The 13,716-nt window shown below is 35.7% G+C and overlaps 1 protein-coding gene across 4 annotated transcripts in view; it reads left to right on the forward strand.

Moving 5' to 3' along the window:
* The window catches only part of SGCE (sarcoglycan epsilon), a 66,021-nt gene that overhangs the window by 51,357 nt on the left and 948 nt on the right, over positions 1-13,716 (forward strand). Inside the window, exons 8-11 of one of the 4 annotated variants that reach the window (XM_082693627.1) lie at positions 617-643; positions 1,380-1,568; positions 11,522-11,565; positions 12,444-12,478. In XM_082693627.1, coding sequence (XP_082549753.1) covers positions 617-643; positions 1,380-1,568; positions 11,522-11,565; positions 12,444-12,478 — 295 coding nt within the window. The remainder of the gene's footprint in view (positions 1-616; positions 644-1,379; positions 1,569-11,521; positions 11,566-12,443; positions 12,479-13,716) is intronic. The other 3 variants (XM_082693626.1, XM_082693629.1, XM_082693628.1) reach the window with 3 other exon arrangements.

Consider the following 13,716-nt stretch of genomic DNA (forward strand, 5'->3'; position numbering starts at 1 on the left):
TATGGGATCTATAGACATGGTAATTGCACTTTAAGTAGATAAATTGTCTTAGTTTGATCAGAAGTGATGGTCAGAATTCTCCTTGAAATCCTTGTCAAACGGGTGACATAATCTATATGTTTAAAAGATACGTATATATACATATAAACCTAGGAGTAAATTAGTGAAAAAAAGAGCATAATTGGAGGAAGGAGAGTTCACTTCATGATTAGATAGCACTTTCAGGACATCTGTGTCAATTAAAATAATCTCCCCAAATTATCTGGAAGTCAGGGCAACAAAGTGAAAGGATAAAAAATTAATAAAGCAGCAAGTAACAGATTCTTCCATTTTTTACATGTAGCCTGATTTCATTATGTCATAGAATTTATTTCCAAGAGCTTGATGCTTAATCTCCATTTTTTTCCATTTTTCTGTGTGTTTCTCATCAGTATTCCATCTCTGTATGTGTACTCATCCAAATAATGTCATAAACCTGGTGGCAAATGCTGCCTGGTTGCATTTAATGGTAACAATGTCAGCATTTCCACATCATGCAAGATCCCATGAGCATATAGTCTTAATGTTCCAAATATCAATGCTATTATTTAATTCATAAATTTTGTTTTGTTTCTAGGGAAAAGAGAAACATGCAAACACCAGAGTAAGTGTCTTCTTTCCTGTTATTTTCTTTATCATGTTTTTTCACTTCTCAGTTGCTCCTCGTGCTGCATAAATGTGTGTCATGCTTTGATTTTGTCATTCGTCATCTTTCATAGTTTATTTCATAAATGTGAACGCTGCTTTCTAAATAGAGATATTGAGGATGGGTAGAGACTAAACATAAAAAGGGTTTGAAAACTAAGATTATGTAGATAAAAATTAAACCTAAAACTTCAGATTCAGAATATTAACTTGCCATTTATATGATGTGATTTCCCAATCTGCATTTCTATAAACCAGAGAACAGATGAAAAGACCTTTCATACACGTTTTCCTGAATCTACAGTAATAATCTACCATAAAATGAAACTTCTGTGAGTATTGATAAATGCCCCATCAGAAGAACTATATAAAAGCTATGGTAGTTTAATCTTAATCCTAGACATTAAATAGCGTACTAGTTTGTTACTTAGGGCTATAATATTAACACAATGCTTTATAGCTTAGTTTTATGCAAGACACGTTTATTTTAAAAATTGGTTTACATTGTTCAGTTTTTGCTGTGTTAAAAGCATGTGAAATGTATCCCTTTCAGAGATAACCTTTAGAATACCCAAAGTGCAATAATATCTTACTTTAAAAAGAAAAAAAAAATTCATAATGTTTTCAAATTTGATGACCCATGGGGCTAATATTGGATTTTAAATACGCGTGTGTTTTATTTCTTTTCGATCTAGCATCCAGCTGGTCCATCATAGTGCTATTCAGAAATCTACCAAAGAACTTCGTGACATGTCCAAGAATAGAGAGATAGCATGGCCCCTGTCAACGCTCCCTGTGTTTCACCCCGTAACTGGGGAGATCATACCGCCTCTGCACACAGACAGTTATGAAAGCACGAACATGCCACTGATGGAGACGCAGCAGTAAGTATCCACGTGCTCCTGTCATTATTAATATGCATGAAGATAACCACTTACTTTTCATAAAGACCAGAACTTTTCATTATTGCTTTCATTGTTTGTTTGTTTGTTTACAACTCTAAAGAGAAAATACCAAAAGGACATTGATAGTAGATTCCCAACCCCGTGGTGCTGACCCAAATACAAAGCATTACTTTCAGGAGATGCATCTTTTTTTTCTTCGCTAATTGAAACAAGATGACATTCACCTTAATAGTTAAGAAATTGACACTGCTGATAAACTAATGTGTGCTCAAAGAAGAGGTAATTGTGAAAAGAAATGCATATCCTGAAGCATTACACATTGATTATTTTTTAGAGCTATAATTAGAATTATTGGGTTCTGTTAACCTATTTGTTGATATTAGTAACACACATCTACTTAATGTAATTTTTTGTGCCTCAGGATAAAAGCTTTTTATGTGATTTTTTGTGATCTGCTTGTATATCAAAATGAATAGTTCTAATTTTGACTCTAAATACAATTTATTAGTGCCCGCCTTTGTAATGCTGGAAGGACTATGATCAGAAAGCCTGGAAGAAGTCTTTTGTAAGGGGTACCTATGGGGGTTGGGGGAAGGGGTTGAGGAAATTGCCCATATTATATACCTAGAAGCTCAGTTTCAATATAAGGGAATTGTAGGTAAAATTGTCATTTATTTTTAAGAATGTGAATCTTTTTCCCCCTTATTTTAACCATATGTTAAAATGGGCTAATTTCAGTTTCCCAGTGAAGTCACAGGTAGATTTTGAGATTCTCCTTTTTCTCATTTTACTTTTATGAATATGATGGATACAGAGAAAAATCTACCCCTCCTCACCCCATAAACTTTAGGGTATGGTATAAGGTAACCTCTTACTGATTAAAGACTTCTCTGGGAACCATAGTGGATGCAAACATTTTCCCACTGCAAATGCTTTTTTGTAACCATGAAAAATGTATGTGGTGATTTGGAGATTAGACAGTAATTAACATGAGTAGTATAGATAGTCAGACTTGATAAATTTATCCAAAATACTTCAGAAATCTAAAAGTATTGTATTTTCCTAAACTTCTCTAGCATCTACTTATTGTTGAGTGGCTAAGGTGTGTGTTTGCGTGTGAATGTATGTGTAAGTAATTGATTGAAGCCTGAATGACAGTGGAGAAATTTGCACACATTATCATTTTGAGTTTTCGAAACGTTAATATTCTATCAGGGATGTGAATATTAAAGCCTCACAAAATTTAGTTGTACTGAATGGAAGGGATAGATTTCTAGGTTCTTTGATGGCTGATGGGTCATCCTAAAACCCACTTTACCAGGATTAGATACTGATGAAAAAAATTAGTAAAATTTTAAGAATACTTTAATAGCTCACAATTTAGCAATTTCTCCTGCTTTTTAAATTTTTTTTTTTAAATTTCTTTTCAGTACTACAGAATTCATTGTTTATGCACCATACCCTGTGCTTCATGCAATACATGCCCTCCTGCTATTTTTTTTAGATGAAAATTTGAACAGCCTTATCATTTATTTCTAAATGGAAAGAACTTTTAAATTCTTTTAGGTTTCCATTCCGTATTGTCTGTATCCAAGAGTACTAGTGAAATGTGGGTATATAGTCCTCAAATGTTGATATATAGTCTCCAAAATGAAATGGTCAAATACACTTGAGAAACAGGTTTTTTTTTTTGTTTGCTTATTTGTTTGTTTTAAAACAGTTCTCAGAGGCCTTAAGTGTTGCTCTGCTTCATGAATCCATGGAAAAAGTCCAGAAGAAGTAGCTCTTCATAACAATGATGTCAAATTTTGCAATAGAGAAATACTCATTATAATGAGTAGGGGGAACTTAAATATGTTTGTAAATCAGTAAAACTCTGTCGCTGGTGAAGTTTAAGGGAAAGAAAAAGGCTGTATCATTTAGATAAGCTTTCTAACTATATATGTTGAGAATGAAAGTCGCTCCTTAAAAAGTATATTGATTCTCTGTGGTTAGGGTTTTGCCATGTTTCTATTTGTATACAAACACAACAAATTTTTCTATCTAGTTCACAACCAAATACATCTTCCTGGTCCTCCCGTAACCCCATCAACTCTCGTTATGTTGATGACATCTCTCTATTTGCAAATGCAATAGGTTATTCTATTGAACTTCTGACAGTTTGACCATATATGTATTTTTAAGTCCAGAAAACCTTCACATTATTCAGATTTCTGCTAATGGAAAAACTCCATTAACTAGCACTTCTATATAAATAGGGTAGATAGATAATTGAGGATGTGCACAATGATTATTCTCAGGCACTGCGAGATCATCAAGTACGTCTGACTCATCAGAGGGAAATTAAATTACATTCGGTGTAGTTTCAGTGTTGAGTGTATATTATCTTTCTTTTATTCTTGGAAATGGATAATATGTGCACTGTCTCTATGGTAACTCCCTATAAGCCAGAATATGTGATTAACCTCATTTTCCAACCATGCCAGATAATAGGGAAATTCATTGTATCAGGTTTGTCACAGCTGTCCTTTACGCAAATTCAGCTTTTACTCCTTACCTTAAAAGCATGGCCCTCTTTTTAAAGTTATATTTCAGCACCAAGTATACACATACATACATACACATTTTGGTCATTTGGATTGAATTGAATCCTCCACATTAAAATGAGATATTCTATTTGACAAGGCATTAGAGTACTACTGATAACCAAGTACGTGCTTGGAGAATGCTGCCTAGTATTTGTTAATTAACCCTTCCCAAAAGGGCATACATTTTATCTTCCCATATTCATGCTAACCTTACTGATTCATAAATGATTTGGCTAGCTACAGGATTTCACGTTTATTCTTCAGACTCAACACCAGAAATATTCAGGCATAAGGACATTGGCTTCCAAGCAAGACTCAAGGACATTTAAAGCTTTCCTTCAGAGCTACGTGGAAATTTGCTCAGGTCTTTTAAACAAGTCAGTCTAGGAGGTCTAGAGAACCTTAGAAAAGTGCGACGTAAAGGGAACTCCGTAAAGGGAACTCGTAACAGTTGGATGATGAGGGGCTGCGACCATTATTTGTCAGTTACATAGTAACATTTTCTTCTTGGTACTATACTTCACAGGACTTAGACTGGCACCATACCTTAGACAGTAAAACAGTATTTAATCATTTGCAGATGATAAAATTGAGGCATGGATAAGAGACAAAGCTAAATTAGGTCAAAACTGAGATTAGATTGTTTGCCTATCTTGCTATTAAGTCAAAGATAATGTAGTTATTGAACTCAGAAGGATCTCTGATCCAGGTTACAAGCAGTGGATTGAATAGGTTGTGGGAAGGGAAGCTGGAGAGGGACCAGGAGATGGAGCACATGCTCAGAAGGGACAACTTCATTTTGTACAGAATTCCCTCTATATTCCAGATTGCAGAGACAATATAAACAGCCTCTTAAAGTTATCATAGTATAAAAACGTAAGGTCAATTTTGTTTGATCTTTACTAATGTATTTATTAATAACTTTTATTTTGGAATGATTTTCAAGGTTCAGAGAAGTTGCAAAGATAACACAGAGGGTTTCCAGAGATTCCCTCACACACTTTTTTCCCGTTGCACATTTGTCACAACTAAGAAACCAACATTGGTGCTTTACTATTAAGCAAACTTCAGATTTTTGTTTTTAATAATTTGAGATTTCACTAGGTTTTTTTTTTAGATTTTATTTATTTATTTGAGAGAGAGAGAGAGAGACAGCATGAGTGGGAGGGGCAGAGGAGGATGGAGAGAGAGAGACTCTCAAGCAGACTCCATGTTGAGTGAGTGTGGAGCCTGACTTGGGGCTCGATTCCAGGACCCTGAGATCATGACCTGAGCCAAAACTGAGAGTCAGAGACATAACTGATTGCACCACCTAGGTGCCCTTTGAGATTTCACTAGTTTTCCCCTTTATGTCCTTCTGTTCCAGGATTTTTATAGAAGACACAATAATTGGTGTATCTCCTTACTTTCCTCTGGCTTGGGCAGTTTTTAGATGTTCCTTGTTTCCCCATGACCTTGACAGCCTTGAAGGGCACTAACCACATATTCTGTAGAATGTTCCCCATCTCCTAACACAGCCAGGCATTTTGTATCTTTACTTAATCAGTTATCTTTGCAATTCAGTGAGGATATATTACCATTAACAGTAAGAACTTTTCTCTATAGGCTGTCCCCTTATTACCATTCATTGCTAGAGATTACATTATAAAATAATTATTTTGTCTTAATTTATTTTTTATTTTTTTGAGAGAGAGACAGAGAGAGAGAGAGAGAGAAAGAGAGAGCATGAGCAGGGGCAGAGGAAGAGGGAATGAGAGAATCTTAAGTAGGCTCCATGCATCTCTCGACCCTGAGAGAGTGACCTGAGTGGAAATCAAGAGTCGGATGCTCAACCAACTGAACCACTCAGATGCCCCATAAATTCTTAAAAATAATTTTGCTTTGCCCAAAGAATCACTGTTGTGATTAAGGGTTATGTTTTATGCCAAAGATTTAACTTAAAATATATTCTTACAGATTGACTGATGTACCTTGGAAACAAACCTTTGTAATGATTTAAATGAAGAAAATCAAATTTCAAGTCATAGAATTCTAGGTCCTAAAAGGTAGGTTGAGAGAGAGAGTCTAGCCTGATTGTTTCCAAACCAAGTTGCAGAGCACACTCACTCTCAGAGCCCTTATGACGCAGATCCCAGGGCCCTAATTCTGTGGGTTTGGAATCTGGTGGACCTGTGAGTCAGGTGGAGCAGGAAAAAGTGCTGAGAAATTCCTGAACAAAATACTTGAAGGAGCTGGGTTTGAGGATTTGGGAAAGCCAGTGTGGTGGTTTCTTGGGGGGTGGTGGTGGGGAAGGGATGGTTATTCACACTCCTCTAACTGGAGTTTTAAAATGGGAACAGTGTCTCTGGATTCCTCCCTAAGAGGTATGTATAAAAGAAAAGTGTGAAAGGGGGTGGTCCGGGTGCTTGACCTAGACTGTGGGGACTGTTGGTGGGTTTATACTTACCGACGTCAAGACTTTTCGCTCCTCCTTCAGCTGTCTGAGGAAAATGGTGTTAAAGAAGTGAGAGAGGAGTACTGATTGGTATTGAATGCTAAGCCTCAAAAAATGAAAAACCATTGGGAAATTGTAATTTTGCTCTTTTATGGGAGGCATTGGCTGGAGGATTTCAGATTTTCAATTTTCTTAAAAAGAATTTATTCTAAAATTCGTGATGTATTATGTGTTTTTTTTAGGGAGTAGATCTGCTTTCTTGTCACTCTTTTTCTCATACCAACATCCATATCAGTTGATTTTTCCTTAGTGGGAGACATCTTCATAGAAGATTTTATGCAATGAATAATAGGGAAAAGTGCCCAAACATTTTCTAGGATGATTTTAATTGTCTATATGAAAATTTTCCTTATTCATTGTTCTAAACATGATACCTAATCCAGAGTAATTGGGTCTCCCTCAAAACAGGAGGTAGGTTGTGCTTAATCTTTTATAAATTAACGAATGTAAAACTAGAATCAAGTCTTCTAATTAAAGATATAGTAACAAATCATTTTAGCTGTTGTCTAAAGTATTTTTCCATTTGTCTTCCCCTTGTAATAATGAAAACTATGATAAATTTTCATAAATAAAAAATTAGATTTCAATGAAAGTTAGTATCAGTTAAAGAGAATGTTTTTGGGGAGGGGACCAAGATAATGGTTTTCTGTTGACAAAAAGTGTCAAGCAGTCAAGGATATTTCAGAGCCATTGATTTTTTTTTTCCATTTAATTCAGCAATGGATGCAATATCTCTTTGATGGCTTTTGGTTCTATAGGTTTGTACAGCTTCAGTTTAAAGCCATGGTAGACTTGCTTTGGGCTTTATACAAGTAGGAGACAATAGCCGAAAGAAATAAGTGAATTATCTCCTTTCTCATTTATGTTCTATGTATGCTCTACACTGATTTCAGTGAAAATTAGGTTTTGAAATTAAAAATTATAGTGACATTTTCCAATTTCTCTGTGTCCTTCCTTCCTTAATCCAAATAATGGATGGTTCTTTACTAAAAGTAGGTAAGGGGTTAAAATTGGCATTTTGTTAGAAAAAATATTATAGAAAATTCAAGGATTAGGCAACATCAATTGTGCTGAAATAATTGGGAAATTCCAAAAATATACTACTCTTGTTAAATTTTTTCCTTATTGTGAAGTGACTTCACACTAATTCAAAAGAGAAGTGTTTTATATTATGCATAGCCAAACTAATGTCATTTATTTTCAACTCTGGCACAGATTCTGTGGCTTAATGCAAATCACTTAACCTTTCTCTGCTTTTGAGTCTTCCAGCAAGTTAGAATCTAATGTGTTGATAATCATCCACCTAACTCATAGAATTACTCTACAGGAGATCCAAGAATGTCAAATTACCATAAAATGGTTGTGCAAATAATAAATAATTGTGTCCTCCCCCCGAATCACTTATTTATTAATTTGTACATTATTACCTTTGCTTCCTTAAAAATTAAGTTTGTGCAATGGCTAATTTACATAATTGTCTATTTAAATGCATGTAATTAATGGCAGTACAATTAGAAAATAATTAATGCTAATAATTTAGAGAACTCCAGTTTTCTTAAATCTCTTTTTCTGTGTAATGTGGTTTACACATAATAATCTTTCCATTAGTCCATTAATAACATAATCATTCTAAATAGTTGTATGACTTTATAGAGGTCCTTACATTGAAGGATTAGTGTACCTCCATTTGAAGTCAGCCCCACTCTCCTGTGTAATTGCTTTCAGCGGTGTGTTTTCATTGAAGGTGGAAATGCTTCTTACTGTCCAGTCTGCTTGACTGCAACAGGGTCACTCCTAGGAATTGGGAGTCTCCAGTATCTCAGAAGCAGTGCTCTCATGAGGTACCTCCCTTCAATTTTTCAGTGGAATTCACATTTCAAGTATGTCCATCATGGACATTTGAACCCTCTCACATGCACAGGCTCACCTGCACTTGGTTCTGAAAACAGAACCAAGTCTGCCCACCCTGGAGATGATGGGGATGTTGCTACTCCACACATTTCTTGTCGAGCCCCTAAAAAGATAAGAAAAACAAAACCCTTTTAGGCTCCCATAAGATTAAAGTCATACTGACTCGCACATACTGAACACATAGAAGCACTTTCATAGAACTCATCCATATTGCGGTTGAAGTTGCAAATAGTGCACGTACATCGTTCAAATAAACAGTTGGGACATGCACTGCAGGTAATTTTAAATTCCTAGACCCAAGTCATACCATTGCTTTCTCACAGATCTCCAGATTTCTTGCTACCTTCTGTGTGGCACTTTCTCAACCAACACTTTCTCCTCAAACCTCGCCAAGTCCATTCCTGCTTAGACAGTTTAGTGGTGTAGTGGAGAGAAAGAAAATCAGGGGCTAAAGAAGAAATGACAGGGTGGAGATTAATCAGTGGTTTTCAAACTGTGTTCCACAGAAGGGTAAGTTGGGCTGGCCAATGGGAGTGAGGGGGCTTCCAACTACTGGCCAAATACTGATTTTGAATTTGGGGTGTCCTTGATTTGGGGCTATTGAAAGGCTTTCCTTGTTATCTTCAGTATTTTTGTTTTGTTAAAATGTATCAATTTAACCCATTAATCGGCTACGTAGAGCTAGAGGTGATGGCAAATGAATGTGTGTGTGTGTGTGTGTGTGTGTCTGTGTGTGCTATGTGCTTTAATAGCCTCTTAATATAGAACAGATAGGCTCACATTAGTTGTACCTGAGAAGTTAAAACAAAAACCCCCCTCCCAAATGCCCATGAAATTGCTTTTTGACTTCTGTATTAAAGATGTTTGTTTTCCCATCTTTAAATCTAGAACTTATTTCTTCTGTGGTTTATAAATTAATCTTTTTACTTCCATAATCAAAACCAGTATAAATACATCGTGTGAAGTACTGAAAGAATAAACAGGAAAATAAAACACTCCATAATTTCACACAAGGATAAGTAGTGTTGATAGGTAATAGCAAACAAGAATGTAATTATTGGGGTGAATTATTAAGTAACTTCCTCAAATTGAATTAGAATTGATTTTGCTATTTCCTTAATAATATATTTAAAATAGAGCTGAAAGTCTAAAAAAATTACTCAGAGTCATTAACATTTCCATAGATTAATTTAAGAGTTTAAATAGTATTTAGCAATATAGCCTTCCACTTTAGATTGTTATATTTTGAACCTAATATTTGCCTGGCTGAAATGATTCAGATCAGTGGTTTTCAAACTCTGCTTTTTGGAGGTTTCTTAGAAATGCCTTAGGGGCCAGCATGTAGGGCAAAAGAAACAAAGCAGGCGGGATTCCGGCTCCCTTGTTTCAACCCAGGCAACCTTACATTTATCTCTTTTGTACATCAAGAGTTCTGCTTAGGATTTCAATTAAAAGGAATTCCACTGCTGAAGAGAAACAAACAAAAAAAAAAAATCTGAAAACTGCTGGCTTGGATCTAGCCCTACTCTGTAGCAAGGGGCTGACTCCTAGTACAGAATCTAAACTGTACTTTTTTGCAAATGAATTTTAATACTAAAATTTGAAACTAAATGAGTATGAACATTAATAAATGTATGTATTTTATGTGAATCTTTCTAACTATCTGCAGTTGTGCACGTGTTCATTCAAAATCTATTTATTGCATGCTTACTGTTGGGGAAACTGAACAAAATAGGGGGTTCTTACTAGTAAGGCACTTTGGGGCCAAGAAACATGATGTGATGAGAAATACAACAACTATCTGCATGTGTATGAAACCATACTATATGGTAACCTAGTAGGGAGGCAGTGCTTTGAGGGTGAGGAGGCTAGAACAAGTGGTACTTGAGATATTTTTTAATTAAAACAAATAATAAGTTAAAACTTTTTAATTAACATTCCTTGTGGGATAGTTTTAAGTTACAATAGTAACTCGTGTTTATTGTAACAAACTTTAAGTTGAGTTTGCAAGCACAAATGGGAGCAGTTGGGTACAAGAGATAGTCATGGCCATGATGCCAGTGGTTCTATTTCAGGCAGTCAGGGTTGGGGGAGCTCCATCTAGGGACTAGATATACTGATGGTCTTTTGAGCCAGACTTAATTTGCATAAGGAAGTAATGAAATGTGTGTTGCTTGAATGACATAATCAGAGTTGTGTCTTAGAAGATTATCAGAGAACAATGTGCACAGCTGATCATAAGGGAGCAAGAATGGGACTAAGGAAAAAATTCAGTTCAGTTGCAAAATTCCAAGTAAGAAAGGGTGATGGCTTCAACTAACACAGGTGGGAAGAGGACAGATACAAAGAGAGACTGTGGAGCATCGTCCAGAGATCCCAAGATTGGGATGTAGGAAGGGAAGGAGGGGAGGGTCAATGAGGACTTCTGCATCTTCACTAGTACAGTTTGGGTGGATGGCCAGTGTCATTGCCTGGGCAGGGATAGAAGAGCATAGTTTTGGCATAATGAATGAAGATGGTATGTATGTGTTCGGGGAGAGGGTGTGAGTGTGTTTATATGTTCTAGACCTGGATCTGAAAGTATACATGTTCTAAGTGCAAACCCTGGGGTCCCTGGGTTCATATCTTTATCTGCCACTTCTCAGCTATGTAGCCTTGGACCTCTAAGCCTGTTTGTATGTTGGGAAAAATAACACCTACCTCATAGGGTTGTTGTGAGGTAGACCATAGTGTTCAGTAGGAGCTTTCTGAATGTTATCAAATATTATTTATCTTCCTCAGACCTTAGGTTTCTCATGCATGAACTCATGGTGGTAGGCTGGGTTAGATGATTTCTGGGATCTTAGCTATAAAATTTTTCATTCTAGTAGGTCTGCTGCTGTCTGTTTGTATGTGTATAAACAAATACCATTTTACTCAAAAATGTCAATCATTTCTAGGAACTTGCCACATCAGACTCAGATTCCCCAACAGCAGACTACAGGTAAGTACTAAAAGTAGTAAGTTGATATTAATGTATGAAGCTAACAGATTAAGAGACTATTACAGTACCACATAATTTATGAACCTTTAGCTGCATTGACTAAGGCAAAACAGTTGTGTCATTCCTTAATCAGAGTTAGAACCTCAGAATAATAGCTTAGATTATTGCATAGATTGTCATCAGAGTGATAAACACAGGGTAAATGATCTTAGAGCAAAAGCATCCATGGAGGTCCTGTCTAATTAAGGAAGACTGAATAAAATTCCCTTCCTTCAGCGAAGCTCCCTATTCTTCCCCTTGGTATGAAAGATTCTTAGCTTGGATGCATCCAGGATTTGTCTCAGTAAGTGAGCAGCTTGAAACTGACTCTTACAAAAGGAAACCATTGTGACTAATCACTGAGGCTTCAGGGGGATAAATGAGAAATGGTTGGCCTGGTTTTAATGCCACTTTAAAAAGCTGTTATAACATGACCGGTGACAACAAGATGGCGGACGATTCTCCCTTGACTATTCTATTTCCCTAAGACTTGCTTTCTTTAAGTTTATTTCTTTCAAGTGTCCCTAAAAAATTTCCACAGCCAATTATTTCATTCATCTATGTACAAAGTAGATAACTTATTCATGATTGTCTTCTAATTAGTGGTTGATTCCTAGTTCTAATTGCCAGGCAACCGGTAATGCCTTTTGTGGCTCTCTTGGAAAAGCAAGAGAAGTTTTAAAAATGTAAGTTGGATGTGGAATTCTGAGTGTGAATAGTGGTATTGTAGTAGGGAAGCTATTAAGTAAGTCTCTTAAAAACTTTAGGCATATATAGAAATTTATTGGGTGTTTTCATTCAAAAATTATTTTCTCTATTACTGCTTTCGGGAATTTAAGGAGATTTTCGTTTGACAACTTTTCAAAGATTTGAGGCAAGTATAATAAAATTGTTCTTCAGATTTTAATTACGAGATAATGTTTATCAGAATTTTCCCCTACAGTTTTGATCACTTGTTTTAATTAAATGCTAACATGTTTCAACAAGGGTGTTCAATATATTGATGTCGTGTGATGCTACTGTGTAAGCATTCAGGAGATTGATGAAGGAACAAACTTAGTTATAAAATATCTGTTACCTAAAGAGCAAAGACAAAAAACAAGTCCCTATTAGCACTAATTGCCTGTTTTTTTTTTTAAGAAGAAAACATTTAAAGGAATATTTCTACATTTCCTTCATTAAATTCATAAACTTTTAACTCTTCTAAGATGCCTTTCCTCTGATTCTTAATTATTTCATGCAAGGCGTGAGTAGAAGGGAGACAGTTTCTAGTAAAACAGTAAATAATTTATTTGTGTGTTTAAAAAATCCAGATTTTACTTATTGGCCCTTAGAGGAAATAAGGGAGCCTGAGTGGATGATATTAGAGAGACATATTTGATAGCGGTATAGATTTTCAGCAAGTAGACTTGTTAATGTGCTAGTTTTTAGTAATAGGCAGCATTTATAACTACAAGGACAGTTTATGCTTGAGCAAATGGGGTAAGAGCCAAAGAATTTCCCTGGGGGATTTTTAGGTTGTTCCACCCAATTTTTTAGATTATTTTTCTGAAACAGATTTTGGGGAGCAGGCGTTTTTCTTGAGTCAAGGAAGCTTTGATCTCCTTTTTAGTTAATGCGATAGCCTATTACCTCCTTGTTTTCTTATATTTTTCTGTAATTTAGAGCACATTATTGACTAAAGTGCACTATCTCTTCTTGGTTGTTTTCTTCTTGTCATTGTTGTTTTTGATGAGTCCCCAAAGTATCTAAGTGCTAAAGGGAGAGAGACCACCCTAGCATTTTTTGTTATTATGATAGATTGTTGTGTTTCTGTCTCTGATAAACGTATAACCAAGTAGAGTTTTGCTTGCCGGAGAGAAGAGCTGAATGGGCAGGTTACATTCCTTGTTCCCATTCTGTTTGTTTGAATGAAAAAATAATTTTTTTTTCAGTTTTCAAGTTATTCTGCTCTGTATGCACATCCATGGACTTAATGCTTTATGTATTTTCCTGGGTACAACAGCTTTTCCTGGTCATTCCAGTACCACAAAGAGGCACCTACATTTGAAATCATAATTTGCTCTTTCCAAGTACCTCAAAGCACTATGCGAGGTCACAGTTTTCTTTATG

This window comes from Mustela nivalis (assembly GCF_964662115.1).
Source record: "Mustela nivalis genome assembly, chromosome: 12".
Taxonomy (NCBI): Eukaryota; Metazoa; Chordata; class Mammalia; order Carnivora; family Mustelidae; genus Mustela; species Mustela nivalis.